Below are 27,892 nucleotides of genomic sequence, written 5' to 3'. Positions count from 1 at the left end.
TGACGTTCCAGTAACTTCATTCCATGCTGTGTGTTCAAATGCTTCTTCATATTTGTAGTATTTCCTCCCTTCGACAAAATACTTTTTACACGCGTTACAAGTGGCGTTGTTGTCATTTTGTTGTGTGAAATACAACCACTGTATACAAGCACTGAGTTCCCTTTGTGCGCACAAGGCACTTTTCCTCAGAGCTATTGATTGATTATACGAGGTGCCAAGCCACAAATACTTTACAGAAACAGAGATGCCAAAATTGTATGCGAGCTCCGTGAAAAGGTTTATTCAAATACATTATTGTGCTTTCATTTTGCACTTTATTATGTTTTCATTTGAAGTATCTGTGCACTACACTTAGAATTGTCTTTTTTTTTTTTTTTTGACATGCCTAAATGTTTTTTATGTTATTTGCATCTTGGGTGGAATTTAAGAACCAAGGACTTAAAGTGTAGTGCCTTTTAGAATGGTTTGCACTAAAGGAAAGAAACCCAATACTTTAAGCTTTTTCTTTGTTAAAGGTTTCTGCAGCTAGTGTACTTTTCTTTTTAAGTTTCTTTCTTTCTTAAAAAAAACATTTAGCAGTTTGGCTTTCCTTACGGGTCTATGTAACCTGTTCTGAAATGGTTCTATTATAATTTAAATATCGCAATATATATCATTATCGCAATAGGCTGCAATGTATATCGCAATATGGATTTTAGGCCATATCGCCCATCCCTAATGTTGGCTGACTTGCGACAAATCCTGGTTGAGGAATGGGATGCCATCCCACAGCAGTGTGTGACCCCTCCCTGAGTCACCACCTTACCGCGGTGGAGGGGTTTGCGTGTCCTAATGATCCTGGAAGCTATGTTGTCGGGGGCTTTATGCCCATGGTAGGGTCACCCAAGGCAAACAGGTTCCAGGCGAAGGATCAGACAGCGCGTGGCTCAAAAAACTACCATGAAGAAAACGAACAATGGTTCTCAGTTGCCCCTGCCCGGAAGCGGGTCACCGGGGCCCCCCCCTGGAGCCAGGCCCGGGGGTGGGGCTCGATGGCGAGCGCCTGGTGGCCGGGCCTTTTCCCATGGGGCCCGGTCGGGCACAGCCCGAAGAGACAACGTGGGACCCCCTTCCAGTGGGCTCACCATCCGCAGGAGGGGTCATGGGGGTCGGGTGCAGTGCGAGACGGGCGGAGGCCGAAGGCGGGGGCCTTGGCGGTCCGATCCTCGGCTGCAGAAGCTAGCTCTAGGGACGTGGAACGTCACCTCGCTGGCGGGAAAGGAGCCGGAGCTGGTGCGCGAGGTAGAGAAGTTCCGGCTAGATATAGTCGGCCTCGCCTCGACGCACAGCATCGGCTCCGGAACCAGTCTCCTTGAGAGGGGCTGGACTCTCTTCCACTCTGGAGTTGCCCTCGGTGAGAGGCGTCGAGCTGGGGTGGGAATACTTGTTTCCCCTCGGTTCGGCGCCTGTACGTTGGGGTTCACCCCGGTGGACGAGAGGGTAGCCTCCTTCCGCCTTCGGGTGGGGGGACGGGTCCTCACTGTTGTTTGTGCTTATGCACCAAATGGCAATGCAGAGTACCCACCCTTTTTGGAGTCTCTGGGAGGGGTGCTGGAAAGCGCTCCTCTCGGAGATTCCCTGGTCCTCCTGGGGGACTTCAATGCTCATGTGGGCAATGACAGTGAGACCTGGAGGGGCGTGATTGGGAGGAACGGCCCCCCCAATCTGAACCCGAGCGGTGTTTTGTTTTTGGACTTCTGTGCTAGACACGGCTTGTCCATAACGAACACCACGTTCAAGCATAAGGGTGTCCATATGTGCACTTGGCACCAGGACACCCGAGGTCTCAGTTCGATGATAGACTTTGTAGTCGTGTCGTCGGATCTGAGGCCGAATGTCTTGGACACTCGGGTGAGGAGAGGGGCGGAGCTGTCAACTGATCACCATCTGGTGGTGAGTTGGCTACGATGGTGGGGGAAGACGCCGGTCAGGCCTGGCAGGCCCAAACGTAATGTGAGGGTCTGCTGGGAACGGCTGGCAGAATCCCCTGTCAGAAGGAGCTTCAACTCCCACCTCCAGGAGAGCTTCGACCATGTCTCGGGGGAGGCCGGGGACATTGAGTCCGAATGGGCCATGTTCCGGGCCTCCATTGTTGAGGCGGCTGACCGAAGCTGCGGACGCAAGGCGGTCGGTGCATGTCGCAGCGGTAACCCTCGGACTCGGTGGTGGACGCCGGAGGTGAGGGAAGCTGTCAAGCTGAAGAAGGAGGCCTATCGGACTTTGTTGGCTGGTAGGATTCCAGAGGCAGCTGATGTGTACCGGCAGGCCAAGCGGAATGCGGCTTTGGCGGTCGCGGAGGCAAAAACCCGGGCGTGGGAGGAGTTCGGCGAGGCCATGGAGAATGACTTCCGAACGGCTTCGAAAAGGTTCTGGACCACCATCCGGCGACTCAGGAGGGGGAAGCAGTGCACTGTCAATGCTGTATATGGTGGGGATGGTGCGCTGCTGACCTCGATGGGGGACGTCCTGGATCGGTGGAAGGAATACTTTGAAGACCTCCTTAATCCCACCAACACGCGTTCCGACGTGGAGGCAGAGTCTGGGGACATTGGGGGGGGCCCTTCTATCTCTGGGGCTGAGGTCGCCGAGGTGGTTGAAAAGCTCCGCGGTGGCAAGGCCCCTGGGGTGGATGAGGTCCGCCCGGAGTTCCTTAAGGCTCTGGATGTTGTAGGGCTGTCTTGGTTGGCACGACTCTGCAACATCGCGTGGACATCAGGGACAGTGCCTCTGGACTGGCAGACCGGAGTGGTGGTTCCCCTCTTTAAAAAGGGGGACCGGAGGGTGTGCTCCAACTTTAGGGGGATCACACTCCTCAGCCTCCCTGGGAAAGTCTATTCAGGGGTGCTGGAGAGGAGGGTCCGTCGGATTGTCGAACCTTGGATTCAGGAGGAGCAATGTGGTTTTCGTCCTGGCCGTGGAACTGTGGACCAGCTCTATACCCTCGGCAGGGTTCTGGAGGGTGCATGGGAGTTCGCCCAACCAGTCTACACATGTTTTGTGGATTTGGAAAAGGCGTTCGACCGTGTCCCTCGGGGGCTCATGTGGGGGGTGCTCCGGGAGTACGGGGTACCGGACTCCCTGATTGGGGCTGTTCGGTCCCTGTACGACCGGTGCCAGAGTTTGGTCCGCATTGCCGGTAGTAAGTCGAACTTGTTCCCGGTGAGGGTTGGACTCAGCCAGGGCTGCCCTTTGTCACCGATTCTGTTCATAACTTATATGGACAGAATTTCTAGGCGCAGCCAGGGCGTTGAGGGGGTCCGGTTTGGGGACCTCAGGATCGGGTCGCTGCTTTTTGCAGATGATGTGGTCCTGTTGGCTTCATCGGGCCGTGACCTCCAGCTCTCACTGGAGCGGTTCGCAACCGAATGCGAAGCGGCTGGGATGGGAATCAGCACCTCCAAATCTGAGGCCATGGTTATCGACCGGAAAAAGGTGGAGTGCAATCTCCGGGTCGGGGAGGAGATCTTGTCCCAAGCGGAGGAGTTCAAGTATCTCGGGGTCTTGTTCACGAGTGAGGGAAGGATGGAGCGCGAGATCGACAGGCGGATCGGTGCGGCGTCCGCAGTGATCGGGCTCTGCATCGGTCCGTTGTGGTGAAGAAGGAGCTGAGTCGAAAGGCGAAGCTCTCTATTTACCAGTCGATCTACGTTCCTACCCTCACCTATGGTCACGAACTGTGGGTAGTGACCGAAAGAACGAGATCGCGAATACAAGCGGACAAAATGAGTTTTCTCTGCAGGGTGTCCGGGCTCTCCCTTAGAGATAGGGTGAGAAGCTCGGTCATCCGGGAGGGGCTCAGAGTAGAACCGCTGCTCCTCCGCGTCGAGAGGGGCCAGTTGAGGTGGCTCGGGCATCTGATAAGGATGCCTCCTGGACGCCTCCCTGGTGAGGTGTTCTGGGCACATCCCACTGGGAAGAGGCCCCGGGGAAGACCCAGGACACGCTGGAGGGACTATGTGTCTCGGCTGGCCTGGGAACGCCTCGGGGTCCCCCAGGAAGAGCTGGTGGAAGTGGCCAGGGAGAGGAAAGTCTGGGCCTCCCTGCTTAGGTTGCTGCCCCCGCGACCCGACCCCCGGACAAGCGGAAGATGATGGATGGATGGAATGCCATCCAACAGCAGTGTGTGACCAGGCTGGTGACCAGCATGAGGAGGAGGTGCCAAGCTGTTGTGGCTGCGTATGGATCTTCCACACGCTACTGAGGTCCCTGACAGTGTAAAATGAATAAAGTGTAAAAATGGCCAATATGTGTTGTTTTTTCCTTATTACTGTGGGAGAGTGCAATCATCCAATCCACCAAGCAACTCAAAACGAGAGTGAACACCAACAGAAGAATATTGCAGGGGATTTTGGCAAATTTTTTTGGGCCGCTACCCACACGGTTAGCTGTGTTGCTCATTCCACGAACGCAAGATCCTTTCAAGTTGTACCTCGTTGTAAAGGTGACTAATCAGGCTTTCCAACGATATAAAATACATTTTATATTGTATAATTATATTTGTATTATTGAAGGGGAGGAATAATCGACCTAAATACCTTTTCCATTCAGTACATTCAGTACATTTTTATCAACATAACATAAGCAAATAATCATTTGCATGAATGTAGGCTACCACAACATTGGTAATTTGACTACAATATATTTGGAGGTTGAACAAATGTGAAGTACTTCAGAGATGACAGAGAATTTCAATTGTGATCTGAGAAATATAGGTATCAAAACCACTAAGAAGAACTGTTGTCACCATCTGCACCACATCTATAATTCCGATTTTATCACGAGCACTATGCACTATCTATAGTTTAAGTAATCTGTATGCGTGTATGTTTCACTGACACCTTAACCACCGACTGCATCACAGGCACTATGCAATAGTTGAAAATAAATCCAACATGGCAATTCAAATTTGAATTTCTGTGCCTCTAAATATTGGGAGTCCTACTCAACTGTTAACCATAATCATTAGCTATAGGAATATAGTCATGTTCAAAGTTATGTTGTCTACACACCATTCCTCTCCTGGTTACCTGTTTGAGTCTCTTTCTCTTGTCCATAGCTGAGAGCCCTCGGTCAGCAACGAGTCCCTCCAGTAGCTCTTGCAGGGGCCCCTGGGAGCCTGAGACCCTCTGTTCCTCAAACTCCGCCCTGCTGATTTGCCTACAGTAGGCTGGGGACACCATGGAGGAGTCTGCGTCCGCACCAAGGTACTTTATCTGAGGTTAGAAAAACATGTAGGATTTCAGGAAAAAAATACAGACGGCTGTGTCTCCAGGCATTTGCAACAGTTTGCAATTCTACAGGTTATTGCAAAAGAATAACCTGAATAACCTCCTTAGTTGAATAATCAAAAGTCATGGTCAAAATTATTGGCACCTCTGAATTTTAAGTCCAGAATATCTTAAGAAATAAATGCAAATGAAACAATTTTGGATAATCAGAATATTTTAATTAAATGTCCAAAGTTACTGACCACACAGTGAAATAAAAAATAGGGTTCCCACACCTTTTGACCAATAGATACAAGTTTTTTTTCCCTTTATAATTCCCATGCTTTTTATGCATTTAAATGAGCGTAAAATATGGCATTAACACACACCCGGCCATCTAACAAGTATGATTACACATGCATAAGGTTAGGCCAAAAATGGGTAAGTCTGACATAATTCGCCGCCAATTTTGCGATGGATTTTTTCAGCCATGTTGAGCTCGCACTATACACCTCACGAAGCGCAGGGCTCCAGACTCAATTCACTTTTTTTTATAGCGATATTTGCCGTTGTTCTGTTTTCTCCCTTCCATTCCAAACCGTGACCAACAACAGACTCCCTTCTCTGCAGAACACATTAGTTTATTGCACAAACTAGCACGCCCCCCTGCTGCACAGGATTTACAGAACTGAACTAGCTCTGCATACATATTAGGCCAATAAAAACGGTCAACAACCCTGTCCCATGTTTTATTCTGGCCTAAATCAGAATCAGAATGGGTTTTATTCGCCATGAACGTTTGCACAGACAAGGAATTTGCTTTGGCAGGAAGGTGCAAACATTAAACATACAGTCAGGTCCATAAATATTTGGACATTGACACAATTTTCATCATTTTGGCTCTGTATACAACCACAATGGATTTGAAATGAAACAATCAAGATGTGCTTTAAGTGCAGATTTTCAGCTTTAATTTCAGGGTACAAACAGTTGATTTGGCCACACCTAATGTTTTTGCTATCTCTCTGATAGGTTTGTTTTGATTTTTCAGCCTAACGATGGCTTGCTTCACTGATGGTGACAGCTCTTTGGACTTCATATTTAGAGTTGACAGCAACAGATTCCAAACACAAATGCCATACTTGAAATGAACTCTAGACCTTTTATCTGCTCCTTGTCAATGAAATAACGAACTCCCTTTATGAGGGAATAACATACACCTGGCCATGGAACAGCTGAGCAGCCAATTGTCCAATTACTTTTGGTCCCTTAAAAAGGGGGGGGCACATATAAAATGTGTTGTAATTCCTACACCGTTCACCTGATTTGGATGTAAATACCCTGAAATTAAAGCTAAAAGTCTGCACATCTTGATTGTTTCATTTCAAATCCATTGTGGTGGTATACAGAGCCAAAATGATGAACATGGTGTCAATGTCCAAATATTTATGGCCCTGACTGTATAGGAATCTAAAATTTAAATATGAGGACTAACTATACTAAGGGTACATAACTAGCAAACTAAGGGTACATAACTAGCAATGGAATTAGATTAAAATAAAAAATACAATAAAATATAAGTTGCAGTAATTTACAATATAAAAATAAACATATTATATGCCCTCCCCATGCACTAGCATGTGATATCTCCATAACTATAGCTCTGAGAGGACCTGGTAAAACCAGCTGCTCTCTCTCATCCCCATGGCGGTATAAGATTTCTCCCTTTAGCTTAAACTTGGGGCCTGTAGCCTCCCCATGCTCATCTTCAGCCAACCCTGTGTAGAATGGTTTCAGGGACATATCTGCTCTTTGAGCTTTACCTATGTCTTGCCTTATTCAAATGAGAGTCAGGTGGCTGAGCGGTTAGGTAGTCGGACTCGTAATCTGAAGGTTACCGGTTCGATTCCCGGCTGTGCAAAATGACGTTGTGTCCTTGGGCAAGGCATTTCACCCTACTTGCCTCGGGGGGAATGTCCCTGTACTTACTGTAAGTCGCTCTGGATAAGAGCGTCTGATAAATGACTAAATGTAAATGTAAATCCCTGTCAAACTCAGGGTTTGGATCCATTCATCCAAGTTTAGTATCCATAAACTTCTCTCTTCTGTTCTGGCTCCTTGTCTTGCATTTATTTGAGTCAGCAAAAGGTAACCCATGTCCCATGAATTATCCCTGTCTTGTGTTTTCATCTGTAAGCAGATGACTGCTACGTTGCAACTCTGCTCCTGATCTACAAGTGTTGCTAGCCCTGGAATATCCTTCCCCAAGACTACTGGGTATGGTAGCTTCTCTGCCACTGCGATCAAATATGACACGTTATCCACCTCCAGGTAAACCTCTGCAGTAGGGTAGGGTACCTCATCCCCATGTACACAATGGATGAACACCTCCCCATTTAACAGTGCGTTACGTCTGGCCACCAGGTCTGCCCTTACAATAGTCACTCTGGATAAGAGCGTCTGCTAAATGTAATAGTTTTGCAACTTCCCGTATCCACCAGAGCCTGAGCCCCATCCACCCGTACATCTATTAGGGACTCCCATTGATCTAGAGTGGCTCCCCCCTTACTGGTCTTTGGGATAAACACAACCTGTGCATTCTTTGGCTTTCTGCGGGGACACAAGTTTCATATGCCCTGCCTGACCACAGTCATAACACACAACTTCCTTTGGACTAACATCGAAGGTTCTAGGGCTTTTGTTACTATGACCACTATCCCGACCACCCTCAGACTTACCTGGCCATGCAGCGTGGCTCTCCTTCCCCCCGGCCATCTGGTAAGGTCTTAAGTCTCTGTGTGCAGCAATTAAAGACTCGGCCAGCACCAATGCCTCTTTTGCCGACTTGGGGTTTTGTTCTTTAATCCAGAGCTTTACGTCGCTGTTCACCATCCTCGGGAACTGCTCTAGGACCAGCATGTCGCCAATCTCCTCTGCTGTATGGGCCTGTGGACACACCCATTTCTCATACAGCTCCCGCAGTCTGGTGAAAAGTAATTTGCATGACTCATACGGTTATATTTGTGTGGATTGAAATTGCTGCTGGTAGGTCTCTGGATGGATCTCGAACTTCTCCAGGATCACCTCTTTGATTTTTTCATAGTCCATTGAGTCAGTAAAGTCCATTGCGATATATGCTGCTCTTGCTTTGCCGGTGAGTAGTGACATCAGATTAAGTGCCCACTCTGTCTTCGGACACAGACTTGCTGTTGCAATGTGCTCAAATGTCAATAGGAAAGCTCTATATCTTCATCCTGAGTGTACTGTTGCATTTTGGGTCTTCTCCAACCCGTGAATTGCACTGGCATCCTTACTGGCCACTCTGGAGCCGCTGCCAATGAGCCTGGAGCTGCCGTTGCCCCTTGGCTCCTCCTGAGCACTCCTCTCTCTTGCCGCACTTCCTCTTGGAGCACATTGAAGTGGTGCACCATGCCTTTCCACAACTGCTCTTGGCAATTCTAACCAACCTGGCATTGTATTTGTCAAACGCATTCTGGTAGATTCATTTTCGCACACATGCATGGCTTTCAGGTGGTGAAAAAGATTGCTAGTGTTTCCACCTTTGGCTAGTACAATTCGACAACACAACTTACAGAGTAGGCTACTGTTTGTTGGTCGATGTCGGATAACTTGAAACCAAACCATTTCCAAATGACAGAAGAGGCTAATTTTTTTTTACCAATTCTTCTTCGTCCGGCAAATCAACCCCACTGGCGTTATTTTCAGACATCATTAATGCTTTCCAACAAAAGCAATTTACTCATAGGAATGTTTGCTTCCTCTGGAGTTGCGCTAGCTTGTTTGTTTACTTTCATTGGCTGGCACAATGTGTGCAGCGTCCATGCTGCATGTTATTTTTGTAAAAGATACAAATTTGAACTAGCCCCTAGGCAGCAACACTTGACTCATATTTTATACCAAACAGAAAACCTTTACTTAAATTGTATTAATATATCGTGATATCCAGGATATGGCAAAATCCATATCATGGCACAACGCAATACCGGTATTCGTGTTCATACCGGTATACCGCCCACCCCTATCTTCAAGGATTTGCTGCTTCTTTGGCATCTTTCAGTCTGACCTGAGCACGCTAGTAGTTTTCGCTGCCACCAAATGTGAAGGAGTGCCCGAGCGGTTGTTTCGGTCTGAGTTGAAGAATGCACGGAGGCACACCAGTATTTCCATGAAACGAAATAGGCTTTAATTTTAATCTTAATTACTCCCGTAGGACTTGCTCACGCCAACCACTCTCCCAACTGAGCTGTGCGGCACATCTTTATTCACCTGGGCGATACCATATGATATAGGACATGCTGTATTGCACAAAAACACAAACTAGGCCATTGATGTAAATGTTAAAAGATAAGAAACGCTCCCTTACTTCTATAATTATCTTATCTCCTTCTTCAAACACGTCATTACTCAATCGCAACATAGAGACCAAATTCAAATTTCAAGCCTATTAGCTAGATAAGCTACAGACGGTGACATAGCCTAGGCTACTGTGATATAGAAAAATTGTAGTCTAAATGTTACCGGCAATGTGTAAAACTTTGAATTTGTATAGAATACCTATAGACCTTTTTTGATGAACATTCTAGAATTTTCGTTTGTTAAGTCTGGCCCTTGAAAGCTTTAGGTTTCAGACGCGCGAATGATTGTTTTGATGGAGTTTAGAAGCATAAGAAGTGAGCAAGTTACTGTGGTATATATATATATTTTTTTTACAATGTCAATCCTGTTGCTGTGTTCGGCTATTCGTTGAGATTGGGGAAGAAAAAGTTGTCCACAATCAAGGTATGTACATTTCCTATAAAAACGGGACAACGGGATGACTGGGTTGCTGCTGTAAAGAATAACTTAATCGTAGTGCTTTAAAAAGGTTGTTTGAGGTGCCATAACTTGTCATGGAAGGGAATTTCAAATTATGCCTAGGATCAGTGGCGATGTGTGTAGAGACTTGTTGCTCTTGTGGTTAGTGGTAACTGATTTAAAATATTTGTACTAACTGTGATATATTGTTTTTATTATTGTTGCTTGTTTTTTCCACAGGTACACTTGCACTAGCGGTTCATGTTGTTTAATTGTAACTTGTTTAACTACATGCTCTTATGGTTCTTCCCTTTGGCACTTACTTTGGTTGTTCACAATGTGTGCTTCATGTTTTGGCTACTCGCAATGTTTTTGTGGCTATCTTGTTGTTATGATCAGTGACCTATGCACTTTGTAAAGCTCTCTCTTGGAAGTCGCTTTGGATAAAAGCGTCTGCTAAATGAATAAATGTAAATGTCCTAGCTTAGGTTACTGAAATGAATTTACACAACAGGCAAGGGATCCACCTGAACAATAAATATACTTCATTAGAGCTAACTCGGTTGTGAATCTGACACTACCATGCGTACACTACAAGTAGCTAGCTACTGTGGTGAACCTGGCTTGTTTTGCAGTGGTTTACACAGTCTCGCTAAACAGATGATCGGAGTGTTGTGATGGGCTCAAATAAACACTCATTGCTATGTTTTACAACTGGAGGATTGACCAGAAGACTAGAAAGCGTTCTGTCAGAATAAAATAATAAATAAAAGAAAACATGCCTCTGACTGGTTTTGAACCTACGACCATACGCTTAGCAGCAAAACTTATCATCCAATTGAGCCATTCCCAGACCTGGGGCCTCATGTATAAAAGACTGCGCAGCTTTCATGCCAAAAGATGGAGTACAGCCAAAACTTGAAAAGTACCTACGCACAGAAATTTTCGCATGCATAAAACCGTTCGTACGCCAGGTCCTGCGCAACTTTCCTTTCGAAATCACAATCAACGTGAGATAACCGCACGTGAACGAGCCACTGACCCCGCCTTGCCTCCTCCCATAAATGAATATGCAGATGGCCTATAAATGCGCTCCTGAGGTCATTTCTTTTTCTGAATTAAAATGTCTAAACACTCAAAAAACTAAAATTTCACAGACTGTGAGATAGAGGTTCTAACAACCGAGGTGGAGGCGAGAAAATGTATCCTGTTTGGCGGCCTGTCATCAGATATGAGCAAAACTAATAGCATACTCTTAACAAAAGAAAGTCGGCGGAGTAGAAAACTGTCACTGTGCCCTTTCTTGTTTAAACCTGTAGCACTTTGAGATTTAGCTAAATATAAAGTGCAGGGCACTACACTGCTACCAAAATGGTCGCATTTGCGACCTTTTGAAATGCCATTGCGACCGCAAATGTATCACTGATTATTTTTGTGCTTACCTTAAGTTTTAGCAATATGCCATGATTTATTATGAGCATTTATTAAAACAGTAATGTGTATTTTAAGAATACGTTTTAAAACGTGCTCTGAGCATTCAACAGATGAAGTTGGCTTCAGCCCCGCGACCCCCACCCGGAATGGTGTAGCCTAACGTTGATAAAAATAAAGGCTTTAGTCTGTAGTACTTATACATCAAACTTTCTATTTATATTCCTATTTACTTTGTCTAGGAGTTTACTGAGGGGTTTGTTTATAAATATTTCATAGCCTGATTTATCGGGAATTTTATTTTAGAAAGTGGCGAAAATCGCTTTTTTATGAGTGTTGACAGTATTTTCTGATTTCTGAAGTGATAAAAAGAGATATCCTGTTCTGGCCCTTGTGGTTGGTTTGAGTTCATATTTTTAGTTAATTCCATTTAGCCAATAGGTGGTGCTGTTTCTGAAAAGGTCTGTTGTTTGCTTAAGTTTCTACAACCTGTAAAGAAGGATCCTGGTTAGCACAAAAATGGTGACACCCACTCTGTGAAGCTGCAGATCAGAGTTATCAAACTCTATCCTTCTTGCAATTATTTTGTAGAAGCATTGTCTGTAAGTAGAATCAATGAGAACATACTTACCTTTCAATTCATGATTACATTTTATATGGATAATCGTTTATGTGATAGATTTACATATTTTCTTGATTGTTGCATGCTTGGAGATATCTGTCCTATGTAACTGATCTTGCCATGTTTGGGGAATTGTTTTGTATACGGCAGAATATTTCTGAGTTTCTGAAAATACATGCTGTGCTATTATTGAGAATTAAGCTTAGTATTCAGCATACTCATGGTGGTTTTCCTTATTTATTTCAGTTTTACTCATTTCCTAACCATCCATCCATCATCTTCCGCTTATCCAGGGGTCGGGTCGCGGGGGCAGCAACCTAAGCAGGGAGGCCCAGACTTCCCTCTCCCCCGGCCACTTCCACCAGCTCTTCCTGGGGGACCCCGAGGCGTTCCCAGGCCAGCCGACCCCGAGGCGTTCCCGGATGACCGAGCTTCTCACCCTATCTCTAAGGGAGAGCCCGGACACCCTGCAGAGAAAACTCATTTCGGCCGCTTGTATTCGCGATCTCGTTCTTTCGGTCACTACCCACAGTTCGTGACCATGGGTGAGGGTAGGAACGTAGATCGACTGGTAAATAGAGAGCTTCGCCTTTCGACTCAGCTCCTTCTTCACCACGACGGACCGATGCAGAGCCCGCATCACTGCGGACGCCGCACCGATCCGCCTGTCGATCTCACGGTCCATCCTTCCCTCACTCGTGAACAAGACCCCGAGATACTTACATTTACATTACATTACATTTAGTCATTTAGCAGACGCTCTTATCCAGAGCGACTTACAGTAAGTACAGGGACATTCTCCCCGAGGCAAGTAGGGTGAAGTGCCTTCCCCAAGGACACAACGTCATTTTTTGGCACGGCCGGAGAATCGAACTGGCAACCTTCAGATTACTAGCCCGCTTCCCTCACCGCTCAGCCACCTGACTCCCTTGTATACTTGAAGTCCTCCGCTTGGGACAAGATCTCTTCCCCGACCCGGAGATTGCACTCCACCCTTTTCCAGTCGATAACCATTTCCTAACGCTGTACCTACAAACTGGTGACAATAAATCATCATTCAATTCTACGGTGACTGGAAAGAGTTTATCTAACCGTTAAGCTTAAGAAGGGGACTCTTTTGCAAGGGCAGAATATATCCTCTGTAAAAAAACGTTATATTCAAAGTATCAACACAAGGACACAAAGTTTTTACCTAGCTTTAACCAATAATCAGATTTCAGTTCTGGAAAAGTATGCATATTTAATTATATGATGCCTCATTTGCATATAATTTGCATATCTCAATATATTATTCAGAAAACTTTTAATGCAAAAAAACATTGTCTTAAGTAATCAACTGGGGAAGTTTAATGGTGATATCTTTTAAACATTTTACCCTATTAACCTGTGGTGTCTGGCCTTAAGATTTCAGGAGTCTGCCCATCTGTGCCCCAACCATAACATGTTGAAATTTAAAATAAATTCATTTTGAACTTCATAATGTAGGCCTACTGTATAATACTACTGTATTGCAGTAAATCTATCCCAATCAATGTTAAAGAAAACAAGAAGGCATGTGGTTTAAAAGATGCCAAGGTCCCATGGCATGCTATTTTTGGATGCTTTTATATAGGCCTTAGTGGTCCCCTAATACTGTATCTGAAGTCTCAGATACAGTTGTGCACACCCAATAAATTCCAAATTTGTAGGTCGCACATGCCCAGGGACACAACGTCATTTGTCACGGCCGGGAATAGAACCGGCAACATTCTGATTACTAGCCCGATTCCCTAACCGCTCACAGCCACCTGACTCCCTCATTTCTGTGTCTGTAGCTTTAAATGCTATGAGGAGGAGAGAGGCGGGGCTAACTGCCATTGCAAGCCATGATGTCTCTTGAGGGAAAAATAATATCGCGCTCGGACGGTCGTAGCTCATTTTCTCATTGATGGGCCAAATTCTCTGTGCGGGCAAACCAGAGAAAGGGGAGGTAACCTTTCACCTTATGATGATATAAGGGGAAGATTTTTAGATCGGAGCATTTGAGCTTTAATTTTCTCAAAGGCGGAGAAAAATACCCAGGGCTTGGTTTACACCTATCGAAGTTTCTGCCACTGGGGGACCAAAGGCAGGCTAGGGGAACTCATGTTAATGTTGAATAACCTCATACAGTGAAGTTTTCATGTCATGGGACCTTTAGAGTGCACATCTGTATGCAATACAGGTTCATTATTATTCATTATTATCCAGAGCGGCTTACTATAAATAATTTGTGCGACCAAATCATGTTTTGCGCCAGTAACTGAAAATGTTAGTAGCGCAAGTGCCACCAGTGGAAAAGGTTACTGAAGTGCATTACAAATAACATTATTATTATTATTATCATTATTATTACTACTAGGGCCGTAAATGCTGTGGGTTCGGAGAACCGGACCATGGCAGAAATTAAGAAAAAAAGGTCAGATGTTAAACTCGAAATTACGAAACGAGTGGTGTCGCATCGTAACAGCTTGGCAGATAGAGTTAGCGTAACATGCCTTTCCTGAGGGATTTTGTTGTTCGTTTGACACTCAAGTTTAACATAAGTTAAATTAACCAAATGTATGTGTGTTACTTGTAATCCTACTTTTATTAGTTATTTTATTGTAGAATCTTGGTTTAGTAAATTTGGGTCATTATATGACTTGCTAATTTTACTTTGTCTAGGTCAGAGTTGGCGAACTCTGATAGCGTACAAGAACTCTGGTCACGTGAAGTATTTAAACACATATGTAAAACTATCTGTATTCTTGATCTGAGGCAAAGGATCTGTTAACAGAGAATACGGCCCATACTCTTGACCTGGGGAAAGGATCTGTTAACAGAGTGTATGGTTTTATATATACAGACCAGGGGTGAACCAAATGTATATGTTACTTTTAAGATGCATGTTTAAAGTTGTTTTCTCTCTTGAACAGAGATCTTATTGGGATTTTTCTTTTGTTTATCACTTGTATTATTGTTTTTATAGATTTTATGTAAAGCACCTTGAGCTACAATTCTTGTATGAAATGTGCTATATAAATAAAGTCTTACTTACTTACTTATTAAGTGGTGGGGAATTTAAACAGTTAATAGCATTTTCCATTTTGTTTTTGGCATTTTTATGTGAATCATCCACATTAATGATCAAACTTGTATTGTATGTTTTTTGAATAGTCAACGTCATAGACGTATGACAGTAGGCCTAACTGTAGTGGAAACTTTATTTTGTAATGTTGTGAGTTTCGGTACGTTTCAGTTAGAATTCGCCATGTTACAGAGCCAGACAAGACTTTGCGGACGGTCCGCACATTCTCACGTCTGCTCAAAAGTTTCTGTGATGGCTCGCACACTCACGTCAAGTTAATTTTTATCACACCGTGTGCGTGAAAACCAGCGTACTCAAGCTTTTCGTGCGTACGCAACGTTTATACATGAGGCCCCTGGACTTTACTATGTTCAGTAACTGGATAATAAAATAAGACGTTTCTCCTATGGCAAGCATTGTCAGATTTGGTCCAAGCTAGAACAGCTGTAATTCTGTCACATTTTCACATATCAAGGTGAAACTTTGCACGGTACTTCAGGGGGGTGTCACCTTAAAGCCTATTAGGTTTGAAAAACCATCATTCAAAATAACATTTGATTTAGTGACACAAACATATTGAGGCAATGTGGACATTTACATAAATACACCCCTTTCAGCCAGTTTTCCCAAATCACCACTGTACAGGAAAATCCATCATGGCGGACCTTATGGGTCCTTGAGGCTTTTTTGCTCGTCATGAAAACTGACGCATGTACACCAAGTTTCAGAAGAATTGGAGCAATGGGGTTGCAATGCCATCCCTTTGTAAACTAGACATTTGGGCGTGGCCTGTGGCACCTCCTATGGTCTGATGTGGGCCACTTTTTGTGTGGGCGTTAGTAGTGGAACGGAGGAATCATAATAAGTATGCATGCTTATTTTAATGACCCAAATATGACTTGTACAATTTAAGTCTAAAAAACGCACCCATCTGCAACCGACGCAAGCACACCCCACAATTTCCCCAGAAAATGTACCCTCTCAAGTTCTATTTGCAGTCACAAACCTTCTGTATATTACCACTAGAGGGTGCTTGAGTGATTAATTCAGGATTCATACACATTTTGGCAAATGGAATTCCATGACTTTTCGACAAAATTCCATGCTGAATAACTTTCTATATATAATAATATGGCTTTGCATCCATCCCGGAATGCATTATGTAGTATGTGTAGACCACATTAGTTTGTAAGCTCTTTGTTGACATCTTTCTGCATGTTTTCTGAAGCGTGTTAAAAACTTTCCAATTGACATTTGGCCCATCCATTAAAAGTTGAAGGAGATTCTTAGTTCCAATCTCAGACAAGACTTCGCTCATTTTATTAATTATGTCGTCAGCAGGGGAATGTCCCATGAATTTTGAGCCAATGTATTTGGCCTCCACCATCCCATATTCTGACACGCATGTCCATCTGTTTTCATTGTAAGTGCTTGTTCAAGCTCTCGTCAAAGAGCATTGTATAGGCAATTTGTCTGGACACCTCTCGCACTGTGAGGGACTTAAAGTAAGGTGTGAGTCCAAATGTACTGATATATGCACATTTTCTTTCACCGCATTAAAATCTTGATGCTATTTGACTGTCTGGGAACATATTGGGAAATATGACCGATGTATCTTTGCATGACTTGTATGAATAATGAGAGTTCACTACCTTCAAAGTCCACAACACCTCGGCAGCTAGGACTTCATTCCTATTTACAGTGGCCAATATGGATGTTTGCTTGATTTGTAGTAGTATTCGTAGTGGGAACAGCGGTAGAAGGATTTGTAGTGGAATTCGTAGTGGGAATAGTGGCTGGTCCTGGGTTGAAGTAGCTGGGGATGAGAGTGTTGTCTGTCTCGGTCGCGGCATAGGTGTTTTTGCCTTTCATATGGCTAGTTAGCGCAGCCTTACCCATATTGGAAACGTCAAACTCTTTTCCACAAAATTAACATTTTGCTAGGGTTGGGTATCATTTGGATTTTTATGATTCCGAACCGGTACTTTTAAAACGATTCCTAAACGATTCGGATTCTTGAATAACTGAAAAATGGCATAAAAAAAAGCTCTTTTATAGATTTTTATTTATTTATTGAAAAATATTTAAATGTAACAATATATTAACAATTTAAAGTAGCTTACTTGAATATATAATAAGTAAACCTAAGTCACCTAACACACAACTACAATTATTAACTAATAAATAACAGTTACACTATTAACAAGTAACAACAAAATAAATTTTTAGTTGGTATACTAACTAAACCAGCTTCAAACGAGCAGTTCTTTTGTAGAAAAATGACCATATTTGCCTTCTCTGGCAAGATACGACACCTCTCCTGACTTATGGCATGTCCTGCATAGGAGAAAACTCTTTCAGATGGTGTCGAAGAGGCCTGTACACACAGGTATGAGTTTGAAAGTATTGCATTAAGTAGTATCATGTGTGTCGCCAAATTTTTTCAATAAATTTGACGTGCTTCCCCCTTTGCACGTACTTGTTTTGAAACATTTGTTGCATTTTGCGATGTCGGAATCCTTGGCTGTGAAATACAGCCACACTTTCGACTGATTCGCTGTAGGCATTTTAAATGCACTAAAAGCTAGCTAGCTAACGATAGACTAGCAGAGCAAGTGTAATATGTTCACTAGCGATCACGTGCAGTGAATGGTTAGTATGCTTTTGCGTCCGTTTTGGTGAGCCCATAGGGACAATATGGCATTTTAAAACTAGCCTACATTTAAGGTAGCTAGCTAATGGTAGACTACAGAGAAAGTGTGATATTTTTACGTTCGTTTCGGAGGGACAGAGATAAAATATTTCAGTAAACACATTAAGTGGAACCGAAATGAGGAACTGAAATGTGCGTTCTAATCTGGTCCCATTCCTACCGGTTGCGTAGGAACCGGTTCCATAGTGTAACCGGGTTTCGGTACCCAACCCTACATTTTGCACATGATACGTTTTGAGCTTCAGATATCCACAATGAGAATTGTGGCATATGTAGCCAAGCATTGTTGAATGTACATTTGCCTGGCATAGCAACTGTAATTTTATCTTGCTCGCTCATTAACGTTGTGCTAATATCTGTGGTAAACCGTTACCTCCAACACTACATCATTGACGTGGTCAGCATGCGATATTGTAACAAGCTCGAGACGTGATAGTCGGAGGCAAACTGCAGTACAGCCTGTAAACAACCACCAGGGATTCAGCATAGGTCTATAACGTACATAATGAGCTGGCGCAGTGATCCTTGTTCAGGTCATGGCAGATCTTTTATTAGAATATTTCTGTTGGAAAAAAGTATTAATTAATAACATGAAAATAACAAATTTCCATGACTTTGCCATGACTTCAATATGTTTTTATTTTTCCATGACTTTTCCAGTCGTGGAAAACACAATTTTGAAATGCCACGACTTTTCCAGGTTTTCCATGACCGTACGAATACGTAATTGTTCATTTCCCATCGTAATTGTTTTCGGTATGTGACTTCCTGTTTTATTGTCAGAAGGAAAAGAATGAAGAAGTGTGTCAAAAGTTGTAATTTCTTTACAATTATAAGCCATCCGATCAAGAAACCTAAGAATATAAACCCCACTCTTAGCACACAAGCAAGCAAAAGTTATATGTAACTGTATTTGAGTTTTTACAAGTTCACGGTGCGTTTTACATGTGTCTGAATGTGTGACTGATGGTTTGTTGTATATTTTTTATTTTCGTATTTAGTTCTACAGTGTTGGTGTTTGTATTGAAGAAGCAACAACACATTAAACATCTATGAAAAAGGAACCTCGGCCTTCGCGTTGTGTCTAAGGGTGGCATAATAATAAATGATGTGGAAGTTGAACAAGTACTTCAGAGATGACAGAATTTGACTGAGGAAATATACGTACTAAAGCCACTGAGAAGAACTGTCATCACCAGCTGTATCCATAGTTGAAGTAATCTGTATTTGTGTTTCACTGACATCTAAACAACCTTGTGTCGTATGTGACACCAAAACAAAGGATGTTTTCAATATTAATCAAGATATTCAGATCTAGCCCGACTGACCTGAACCCTGCGGAGGTGAGAGAGGTGCCCCTCCACTTGGCGATGCAGGCTGTGGGGGACGCAGAGTACATCCTCATGGTTCTCCATCATGAAGGTGACGAGCTTGGTGGCCAGCAGCTCGTCCAGGTCCACCTCATCAGCGGAGCGCAAAATGGAGCGTGAAAAAGTTTGCACCATCTGACAGGGAAGGACAAACACAAAATGCTAAAGTATGAGAGAAACTGCAGATATTTTGAAGATTCTGAGCACTTTGAACACTGTTATTGCAAGGGGAGCTAGATACTTCCTTTCAATTTGACTGAATACAATTTGATAAAGTTTTCTAAGTTTAAGTAATGAAGGAAACCCATTTGTGAACTACCGTATTTTACAGAAATAGGCCGCATTTTCTATAAGCCACATCCAGCAAAATGGAAGCTTTGAGTTTGTAAATCCGAGTCTAGGCCGCACTGGAATATAAGCCGACTGTTTATTTATCCAGGAACGCTTTCACATTGGACAGCTTGGATAGTGATTTAACTAGACAACATTCACGATAAGGGTGACCACTCAAATTATCTAAACTACAGACCATAGCATCACATCAAAACAGAACAAACACAACAATAGAACTCCGAACAATGCTTATCTAACTAAGCTAATGCCCTTAACTTCGTAGCTTTTCAGCTGGCCGCAGGGCATTCTGGGTACCAAGAGCATTGTCGCTACAATACCAAGCAATGCACGAGTATAGGCGATCTTACAGCATTGTGCAACACACTTCGGTTGTGGATAGTATGTCCAGAAATAAAAAGCCAAGTCACTCATCTAGTGGCAACATTTATTGTTTTAGATATAGTATAAGTTTAGCTATCTTGCAAATCCTGAGGACAGCCTACTGTAGCAGACCTTTCTATGTTCAACGGAAAAGGGTGTTTTGTCCCTCGGGAGTTGCCGTAGGCATGATGCTGACGTAAGCGTTACGTGAAGTCAGTGAGGGCTGTTCGAATGGCGATGTCAAGAAGAGAAGTGGGAAAATACAAGTTGTAAAAAGAGACCGCGTCCGTGTCTTATTGTCCATACGACCATATCAAATTATATCTAAAACAAACCTACAAAGAGCTCGGTTACACTACCGAAGTTGAATTAGCCAATTGCTCGTTAGCGATTGTATATAACATGTATAATGTATATAACCTTTCACTGGGTTTTCTTTGATTTACTGAAATTATTCAGTATATATTATTATGTTCACATGGCTAAAATTTGAATGCGGTTTTGTGACATCGATTGAATAGGGTTATAAGAGTGGTATAACCCCCTAAAGTGTTTCTGTTGTTTTGTTCTAAAACCAGGCTATAGGCCGCTTCGAAATATAAGTCGTACGACCACTAGAAAACTGTAAAATCAGGATACAGGCCGCGGCTTTATTTCCAAAAAAATTTGTACTCTTTTAACCAACTTTTCCGTACTGTCCTCATGGGGAGAAAAGCCAGTGAGACTATGCTATAAAAATAGTTTGGGTATTTGAGAAGGGACGTGGATATGTACCAGGGTGGGTGTGGCGATGGTGTCATTGAGGGGTGGCAAGGCAGGGTTTTGGCATATCCTGGCCATAAGGCGGAGCAGCAGCTTGAGCCTGCGCCGGTTTTCCGGGGGCAGTAGAAGGCAGCACACCTGGAGAGCATCCAATGCCATCTCACGCTGCTGAAGCAGGCCTGGGAAGGGGGCAAAACAGAAACAGTCTATGAGTAAAAACACACACAAACTATACACAGTCACACCCAAATAAAGACACAAGCTCACAAACATTCAGTCAGTCCACTGACAGTAACCACAATATATTCCAATAACATGTAGTATCAGTGTTTCCCACTTTTGTGGCGGCCTGCCACATAAAAAAATTGGCTGCCACAAATTGATGATTTTTTGTTTTTACTGTTTAACATATATAGCAAAAATATATTTCATTGTAGATTTGCGCACAGCCCATTGATTCTCAGCCCCTTCTTGCCCCGCTCGCTCTCTCTCTCACTACGAATGACCCGTCTTTGAATAGCCCCCTTTTTCTGTGCACACACTAAATAAATGTGCGGGATGAACGGCTTTTTCCCTCAGAAAAGACGGCCGGAGAATCAATCCGGAGTTTACTAACGGTTAGGCCCCATCCCTTTATGCCTGGAACACACTGCCGGCGAAGCGCCCTGAAGCGCCATAATTGTCTACGAATGGCACGAGTCTGTTCACACTACACATACATTTTTCCGCGCCGGTCACCAAGCCTTTCATCTCCTCTGAGCTTTCCTATTTCACATGTAAAGCTGACATGGTACATATACTTAATATAGCCTATAACATGTTTATGTTTAGTGTTTTTGCACCTCCCTGCCACAGTAAATTCCGTGTTTGTATAACATACATGGCGAATACACCGAATTCTGATTCTGAGGCAACAGCCATCACAACAGCATCTCAACATAACGTGGCAACATTTGTATTTTTTGACATTGCCTTTGTAAAATACATGCTGTGGGTCATACAACTCCATGTAGGCCTATAGGCTACTTCTCAACTTCGATGATTACCTTTGTGTCGTTAATCTTCCCAAATGTTTCCGTTGGTTTGTGATGTAACCTATGGGTTTCAGTTTCGGTTTCAGTTTCAGTTAGGTAGTACTACATTAACACCGAATTTAATACTATTAACTATTATGGAGCCAAGATTAACAAAGCAGTAAGTAATAGCTAATTTACTACAAAGGTAGTTACTTGGTAGGTATTTGGTTATTACTAAATACATATATCCTCATTGAGAACTACTTGTGAACTATGACCAATTAAGAAAGAATAACCAATGAATTACTAATCACAAAAGTAATGTCTAAAAAGTGAACAATTGTTTTTTTTACTATTAACATGGTCATAACATTTCAGAAGCTTGTGCCTCAAATGAGTTCTTTGTGGAAACCAGTTTATGAATGACTATGATTAACGTTATAACATGTCCACCCCAATATTTGATCATACTGTATGATTATGGGACATGTCCTCCCCAATATTTGATCATACTGTATGATTATGCATGCAATTTCGATGCGACTGCTATTACGTCTTTCTGCAGCTCCGAAAATATCAAATCCCGACCGGTCCATTTTCCAAATCCAGTCGACTTGGCTTACCGAAACCTGTTTGTCCTGAAATCCATGTCATGTTTTCCCTATACCTATACTCTGGTGCAACGTCAATTAGTGAGTTTGTAGCACGAAATCATTTGGCACATTTTTATGGATGGTAAATATCCAGTATTTGACTAACATAATCCCATAGATAACGACTAGGTGAATTTCACTAGAATTTCGAATTGTAGGCTAGAATTAGTGCGAATTTCGAATTGTAGGCTAGAATTAGTGCGAATTTCGAATTGTGTAATTAGTGCGAATTTCGATTGCAATAATATACAGTTTGTATGAATGGGACTTTTTACAAGCTAGTCGACAGCTAGCCTGGCTTTACAGCTAGCAACAACTGTAGCTAGCGTTTTGGGCCATGTTCCTGTTCTCTGAATTGGGCCATTTGTTATTTCTTCCTTCATCATTTTCATCCCTTTGGAATTGTGTTGCTGTTGTATTTCGTAGTAGGGGCCAATGCTATACTCAGAGTGAGTATAGGCCTAACGTTATACGTTGGTTTGGGTTAGGCATGTAGCGTTACTTACTTAATACTTATTTAGCCATTATGTTTGACTCAGTTTTTCATCAGTTTGTTGAATGTGTTGAATGTTTCATTCAAAATACAGAATTTTTCTTTAAATTCTAGTTTCATCATTTTTCTTTAAATTCTAGGTTTCATCATTGTGCCAAACAAAGAATGTTTTTTTCAGACTTATTTTACAAAGTGCTTTATTCTTGCATGCCCATGTGCATTTTTGCATTAAGTAGGATTTTCTTTTACGATTTCATGGAAATCTACCAGTGCATATAATAAAAGAAATGTTGCCCAATCTGCAGTTGTTTTATGTTGTAGATCTTGCGAGGTAACATGTTTTTCACTTTGAAATAATGGTCCAGATTACAGCGGGATGACAAGGTAACGCTTGAGTAATTAGTGAGGAGTTAACATGTTTGTCACTTTAAAATAATGGTCCACATCACAAGTAGTTCCTGCAGGATGACAAGGTAACGCTTAAGTAATTAGTGATGAGTTAACATGTTTTTCACTTTAAAATAATGGTCCACATCACAAGTAATTCCTGCAGGATGACAAGGTAATGCTTGAGTAATTAGTGAGGAGTTTTCACAAGGTTTTCACAAGTAATATAAGTCTAATTTTATATTTATACACATACTGTGAGGCACTAGTGATATTCTAACAAGCATTGTAATCTGGAAGATGTGGTTTTGCGCTTATCGCAACATAAATGCAGGATGCAAATTGTTTTTGACAAGAAAACATGTTTATATTAATATCCTAAAGAGAAGTCCTCCTCAGATGGATACTGTAACATAAAGGTAGGTCTTTGGAGTCTGAGATATATTGAACTGACACTCAAGAGCTCATAATAGTGAACTAATCCAATCATGAGCGTGTCAGCATCACTTCACAATTATAATTTTTTTAAAACAAATTAATCATTATTTGTATTATACCATGTTTAAGTTTGAAATAAACAGAGAACATACATCCATCCTTTGGTAAGAGAAGTCACAATCTCAACCTGTAGCTACGTATTTGGGGGGATATAATATTCATAAACTGGTTTCCACAAAGAACCTATTTGATGCTATTTGACCATGTTCAGAGTGAAAAAAAACGAATTGTTCACTTTTTAGACAAGTTACTTTTGTGATTAGTAATTAATTGGTTATTCTTTCTTAATTGGTCATAGTTCACAAGTAGTTCTCAATGAGGATATATGTATTTAGTAATAACCAAATACCTACCAAAGAACTACCTTTGTAGTAAATTAGCTATTACTTACTGCTTAGTTAACCTTGGTTCCATATTAGTTAATAGTATCAAATCCGGTGTTAATGTAGTACTACCTATTACTTCCTGCATAACTACTCGTTAACAACGGACCATTATTCTAAAGTGTTACCTAAAATTGTATTACGTTAGTTGTAATTCTCAAAATGTAAACATAAAAAAAAGGTTGATGATTATGTTGACTGTCAAGCCAACATATTAGTGAGTTGTTTCTAAACAGTGTGTTTAAGAGCGAGATAGACGAGCTGGCATACACTCAAAAAAAAGATACACCAAAACCTTTCAGGGTTTTTCCTGCATAGAGAAAATTTTGGCGCGCGCCAAAGCCGTTTTCCCGAGCGCCAATGACAAATCCCGAGCGCCAAAGGCAAACAAAAGTCTGCGCTAATTTTTTTTTTTTTTAAAGCTGTGTTCATCACGCGTGCAATGCATGTCAGCGAATATGTTCTCAATAGTATGTTTCAAGTAGGCTACAGCCGAACCCTCGTTCTGTTTTGATCAATAGTAATCGAGTTGATAAGCGTGTCTTCTTGTCTGATCAATACGCAACTTTGAGGTGCGCGAATGGACAGAGCGGCCAGTAAACTGTCGTTCCGCTGCGAGGGCCAGCCCGACGTGCACGAATACACCTGTACAAATGCAAATGAAATTTCCACTCAAAATGCTGACAAAAGTTTGATTTACGATTTCCAACGCAGCCTCCATTGGTATTCTTAACCTGGAATGATAATATATAGTGCAGTGTTCCCTCTATGGCTACATTTCTGCCACCACGGTATCAGAAATCAGGCTGTACAACATTTTAGGCCGTCTATCAGCATTGATTGTTAGAGTGCTTGTCGGAGAATTGCACGGACACGCACTTCACACCGCAGTTGAGATTGCTTGTTAAGCCTGTTATTGTATAAATCTTTAGTCAGGGCTCTCAATTGTCACGCATTGAGCGTGACAGTCACTCATTTCGGTCTTTTGTCACGCACTCCCACCACACATTGTATTTCTCAGGCGGAAAAACTATTTATAATATATTTAATATGCCGCAGCGCCCAAACAAAATTTCTCTGGCTGCGCCTCTCTCACTATGGAACCGGCAGGAATCAAGCGAGTCTCCCCTGGAGTTCTTAGTTGAGCCTGCCACTTATCACCCAATCCAAAAAAAGAAAAGGTCTACACAATAGCTAATCAGAAAATACCACTATTGTATCTGGGTAAGATTTAACGCAACAACCAATGGAAAAAAATCATATTCTGGAATTGTTCACGTGATTCTGCTACAACGTCTTCTGAAAGTTTTGTTCACCTAGAGAGGAAACCACTGGAGCTCGAGCATCACTTTGAGCACAGAGTAAGTCATGATCTCCTGTTTTAATGTTACAACTAATTCACAACTTGTTTAACACAAACAATGACAACTTAGAAAATGTTTCCCAGATAATTAGCATCAGTTTTTCATGAGTGTCTGTAACTAAACCAACGGTTTTACAGCCTGTTCACTGACAACACCTGTACAGAACAAGTAGTCTAGGCAGTGGCGATTAGACCTTTTTTTAGGGGTGCTGAAGCACCCCTTTAAAGAATAATAATTAAAAAGTTCATGAAGGGACATCCTTAGTTTTTTCATTCATTCAATATTTTGCATAATAATACATAAATGTATGAATTGTTATCCAGTGAAATTAGGGATTTATTTACAGGCATGCAAACTCCTCACCTTTTTGAAATCAAAATGGGTAACCTAGTGATTTGTGACCGTGGCCAACACAGCATTTTACCCATGCTTCCCAACATTACAACTGGCTCTGGAACCAATGCTTACAAAAAATGTCTTTATGGTTAAAAGAACATGACATTGTTTACAAGAGCACAGATTCTACATAGATCTCTTAATTTTGCTCTCAAAGTGCACCAGATTCATGCGTTTAACTTTAAAATGTAATCAATTGGGACCATGCCCCCGGACCCCCCTAGAGGGTCGGGGGTTCGCCGTATCCTTCTCACCTTTTTCACCCTTGACCTGTTTGCATGCCTGTTATTAGCAAGGGGGTTTTGTACTTTTGCAAGGCACTGTATTCATGTCACATTGTCATTGGGGGCTGAGCACCCCTAAAGGTCTGATCCTAAAATCGCCCCTGAGTGTAGGCCTAGTCATATTTTCGTTATCACACGATGACTGACATATTGTCACATTATAAACATATTTTTCGAAATAGGCTTAATAATTTTATTATCACTAAATACATTTAAGTGTTTTGCATAGTCGATGTTATAGGTGACTTTTAAAATCATGTCATACTTTATCATTATATCCTGGCCATGGATGCATTAATCATTGCTGCCTTTCAAAGATGTCAGGTAAAAAGCTATTAATTAATTAATACATTTTGAGTGGGGGGGGGGGCTGGGGGAGGGGAAATGTCACTCTTGCCTGTCTTCAAAACTTGAGAGCCCTGTATAGTTCTTGCAAATTTAAATCAAGTTAACTGGTGATTTTCGTTGTTTGCATTCTTCCCCTGCTAGCTAAATTGTCTGTTGATTTGATAGCGATTGCTGCCCTTGCTCAGGTTTGTATTTTAGGTGCTGAAGTAGTTTTAATTAATAAAAAGTGGGTTTATTGTTATTATTTGCTACAGAATACTTAGCCTATCAAGATCAAATGAAGCAGGTAGTGTACATGCTTCAGAGTGGCCTACCTTAATCGATAGGCTAGGCTACTACTGACCATTTACAATAAGTTGTTACGTCAATTATTAATTGGCAGCATTTATGCCATTTAGAGCATACTTTATGAGTGTAAGGTGTCTTTAAGTAGCCTAACCTTGTTGCTTTAGGGGAAATAGGTGCAATATGTGCAATATTACATTAGCTATTAGACTATTACAGGGGGGGGGGGGGGGGGGGGGTGCAAAACACCTGGGAATAAATACATTGATTAGAAAAAAGAAAACATATATTTTTTTTTTGGAGCACCGAAGACCCATTTTGACCCAGGAAAAACCCTGCCTTACATCACAAACCAGCTGAGAAATTTTGGAAGATTGATGATGCAAAGTTAATAATCAAAGTTGAGTAGCATAGGCCTACATGGAGTTGTATGACCCACAGCACTATAGCTTATTTTACAAAGACAAGCAGGGCCGGCCCTAGGGTTTTGGGGGCCCTGAACAAAAATTGTGTATGGGGCCCTTTTGAATGCCAACTTTAGTTTTTGGGGGGGCCCCAAACCAATCACGGGACCCTAAACGAATGTTTAGTTTGTTCATTGGGTCTGGCCGGCCCTGAAGACTAGCCTACGGCAAAAAAGACAAATGTTGCCACATTACGTTGGGATGTTGTTGCAATGGCTGTTGGAGCAGCAAGTTTCCTAAATAAAGCCTATGCAATGTTTATGTCTGCTTTCAATGTTAAAAAGGAAAGCTCAGAGAAGGTGAAAGGTTTGGTGACCGGTGCCGAGAAATGCGCGCCGTGTGAACAACCTCGCGCCATTCGTAACCGATCGTGGCGCTTCAGGGCGATTCGCAACCAGTGTGTCCCAGGCGTTATGTTGAGATGATGTTGCGACGGCTGTTGGAATAACAAGTTGCCAAAATATAGCCTATGCCATGTTTATGTACCATGTCAGCTTTACATGTGAAAAAGGAAAGCTCAGAGAAGGTGAAAGGCTTGGTGACCGGCACGTAAAATGTGC

The 27,892-nt window shown here is 42.4% G+C and overlaps 1 protein-coding gene across 1 annotated transcript in view; it reads right to left on the bottom strand.

The window, feature by feature from the left end:
• depdc1b (DEP domain containing 1B) overlaps positions 1-27,892 on the bottom strand; it is a 55,237-nt gene that overhangs the window by 4,994 nt on the left and 22,351 nt on the right. Inside the window, exons 8-10 of the mRNA XM_067258519.1 lie at positions 20,774-20,940; positions 19,244-19,420; positions 5,067-5,252 (exon numbers count right to left, since the gene is read on the bottom strand). Coding sequence (XP_067114620.1) covers positions 5,067-5,252; positions 19,244-19,420; positions 20,774-20,940 — 530 coding nt within the window. The remainder of the gene's footprint in view (positions 1-5,066; positions 5,253-19,243; positions 19,421-20,773; positions 20,941-27,892) is intronic.

The sequence above is a fragment of the Osmerus mordax genome, chromosome 20, assembly GCF_038355195.1.
Source record: "Osmerus mordax isolate fOsmMor3 chromosome 20, fOsmMor3.pri, whole genome shotgun sequence".
Taxonomy (NCBI): domain Eukaryota; kingdom Metazoa; phylum Chordata; class Actinopteri; order Osmeriformes; family Osmeridae; genus Osmerus; species Osmerus mordax.
The sequence above is the reverse complement of the archived record's forward strand: the minus strand, read 5'-3'. Positions and strand labels throughout refer to the sequence as shown.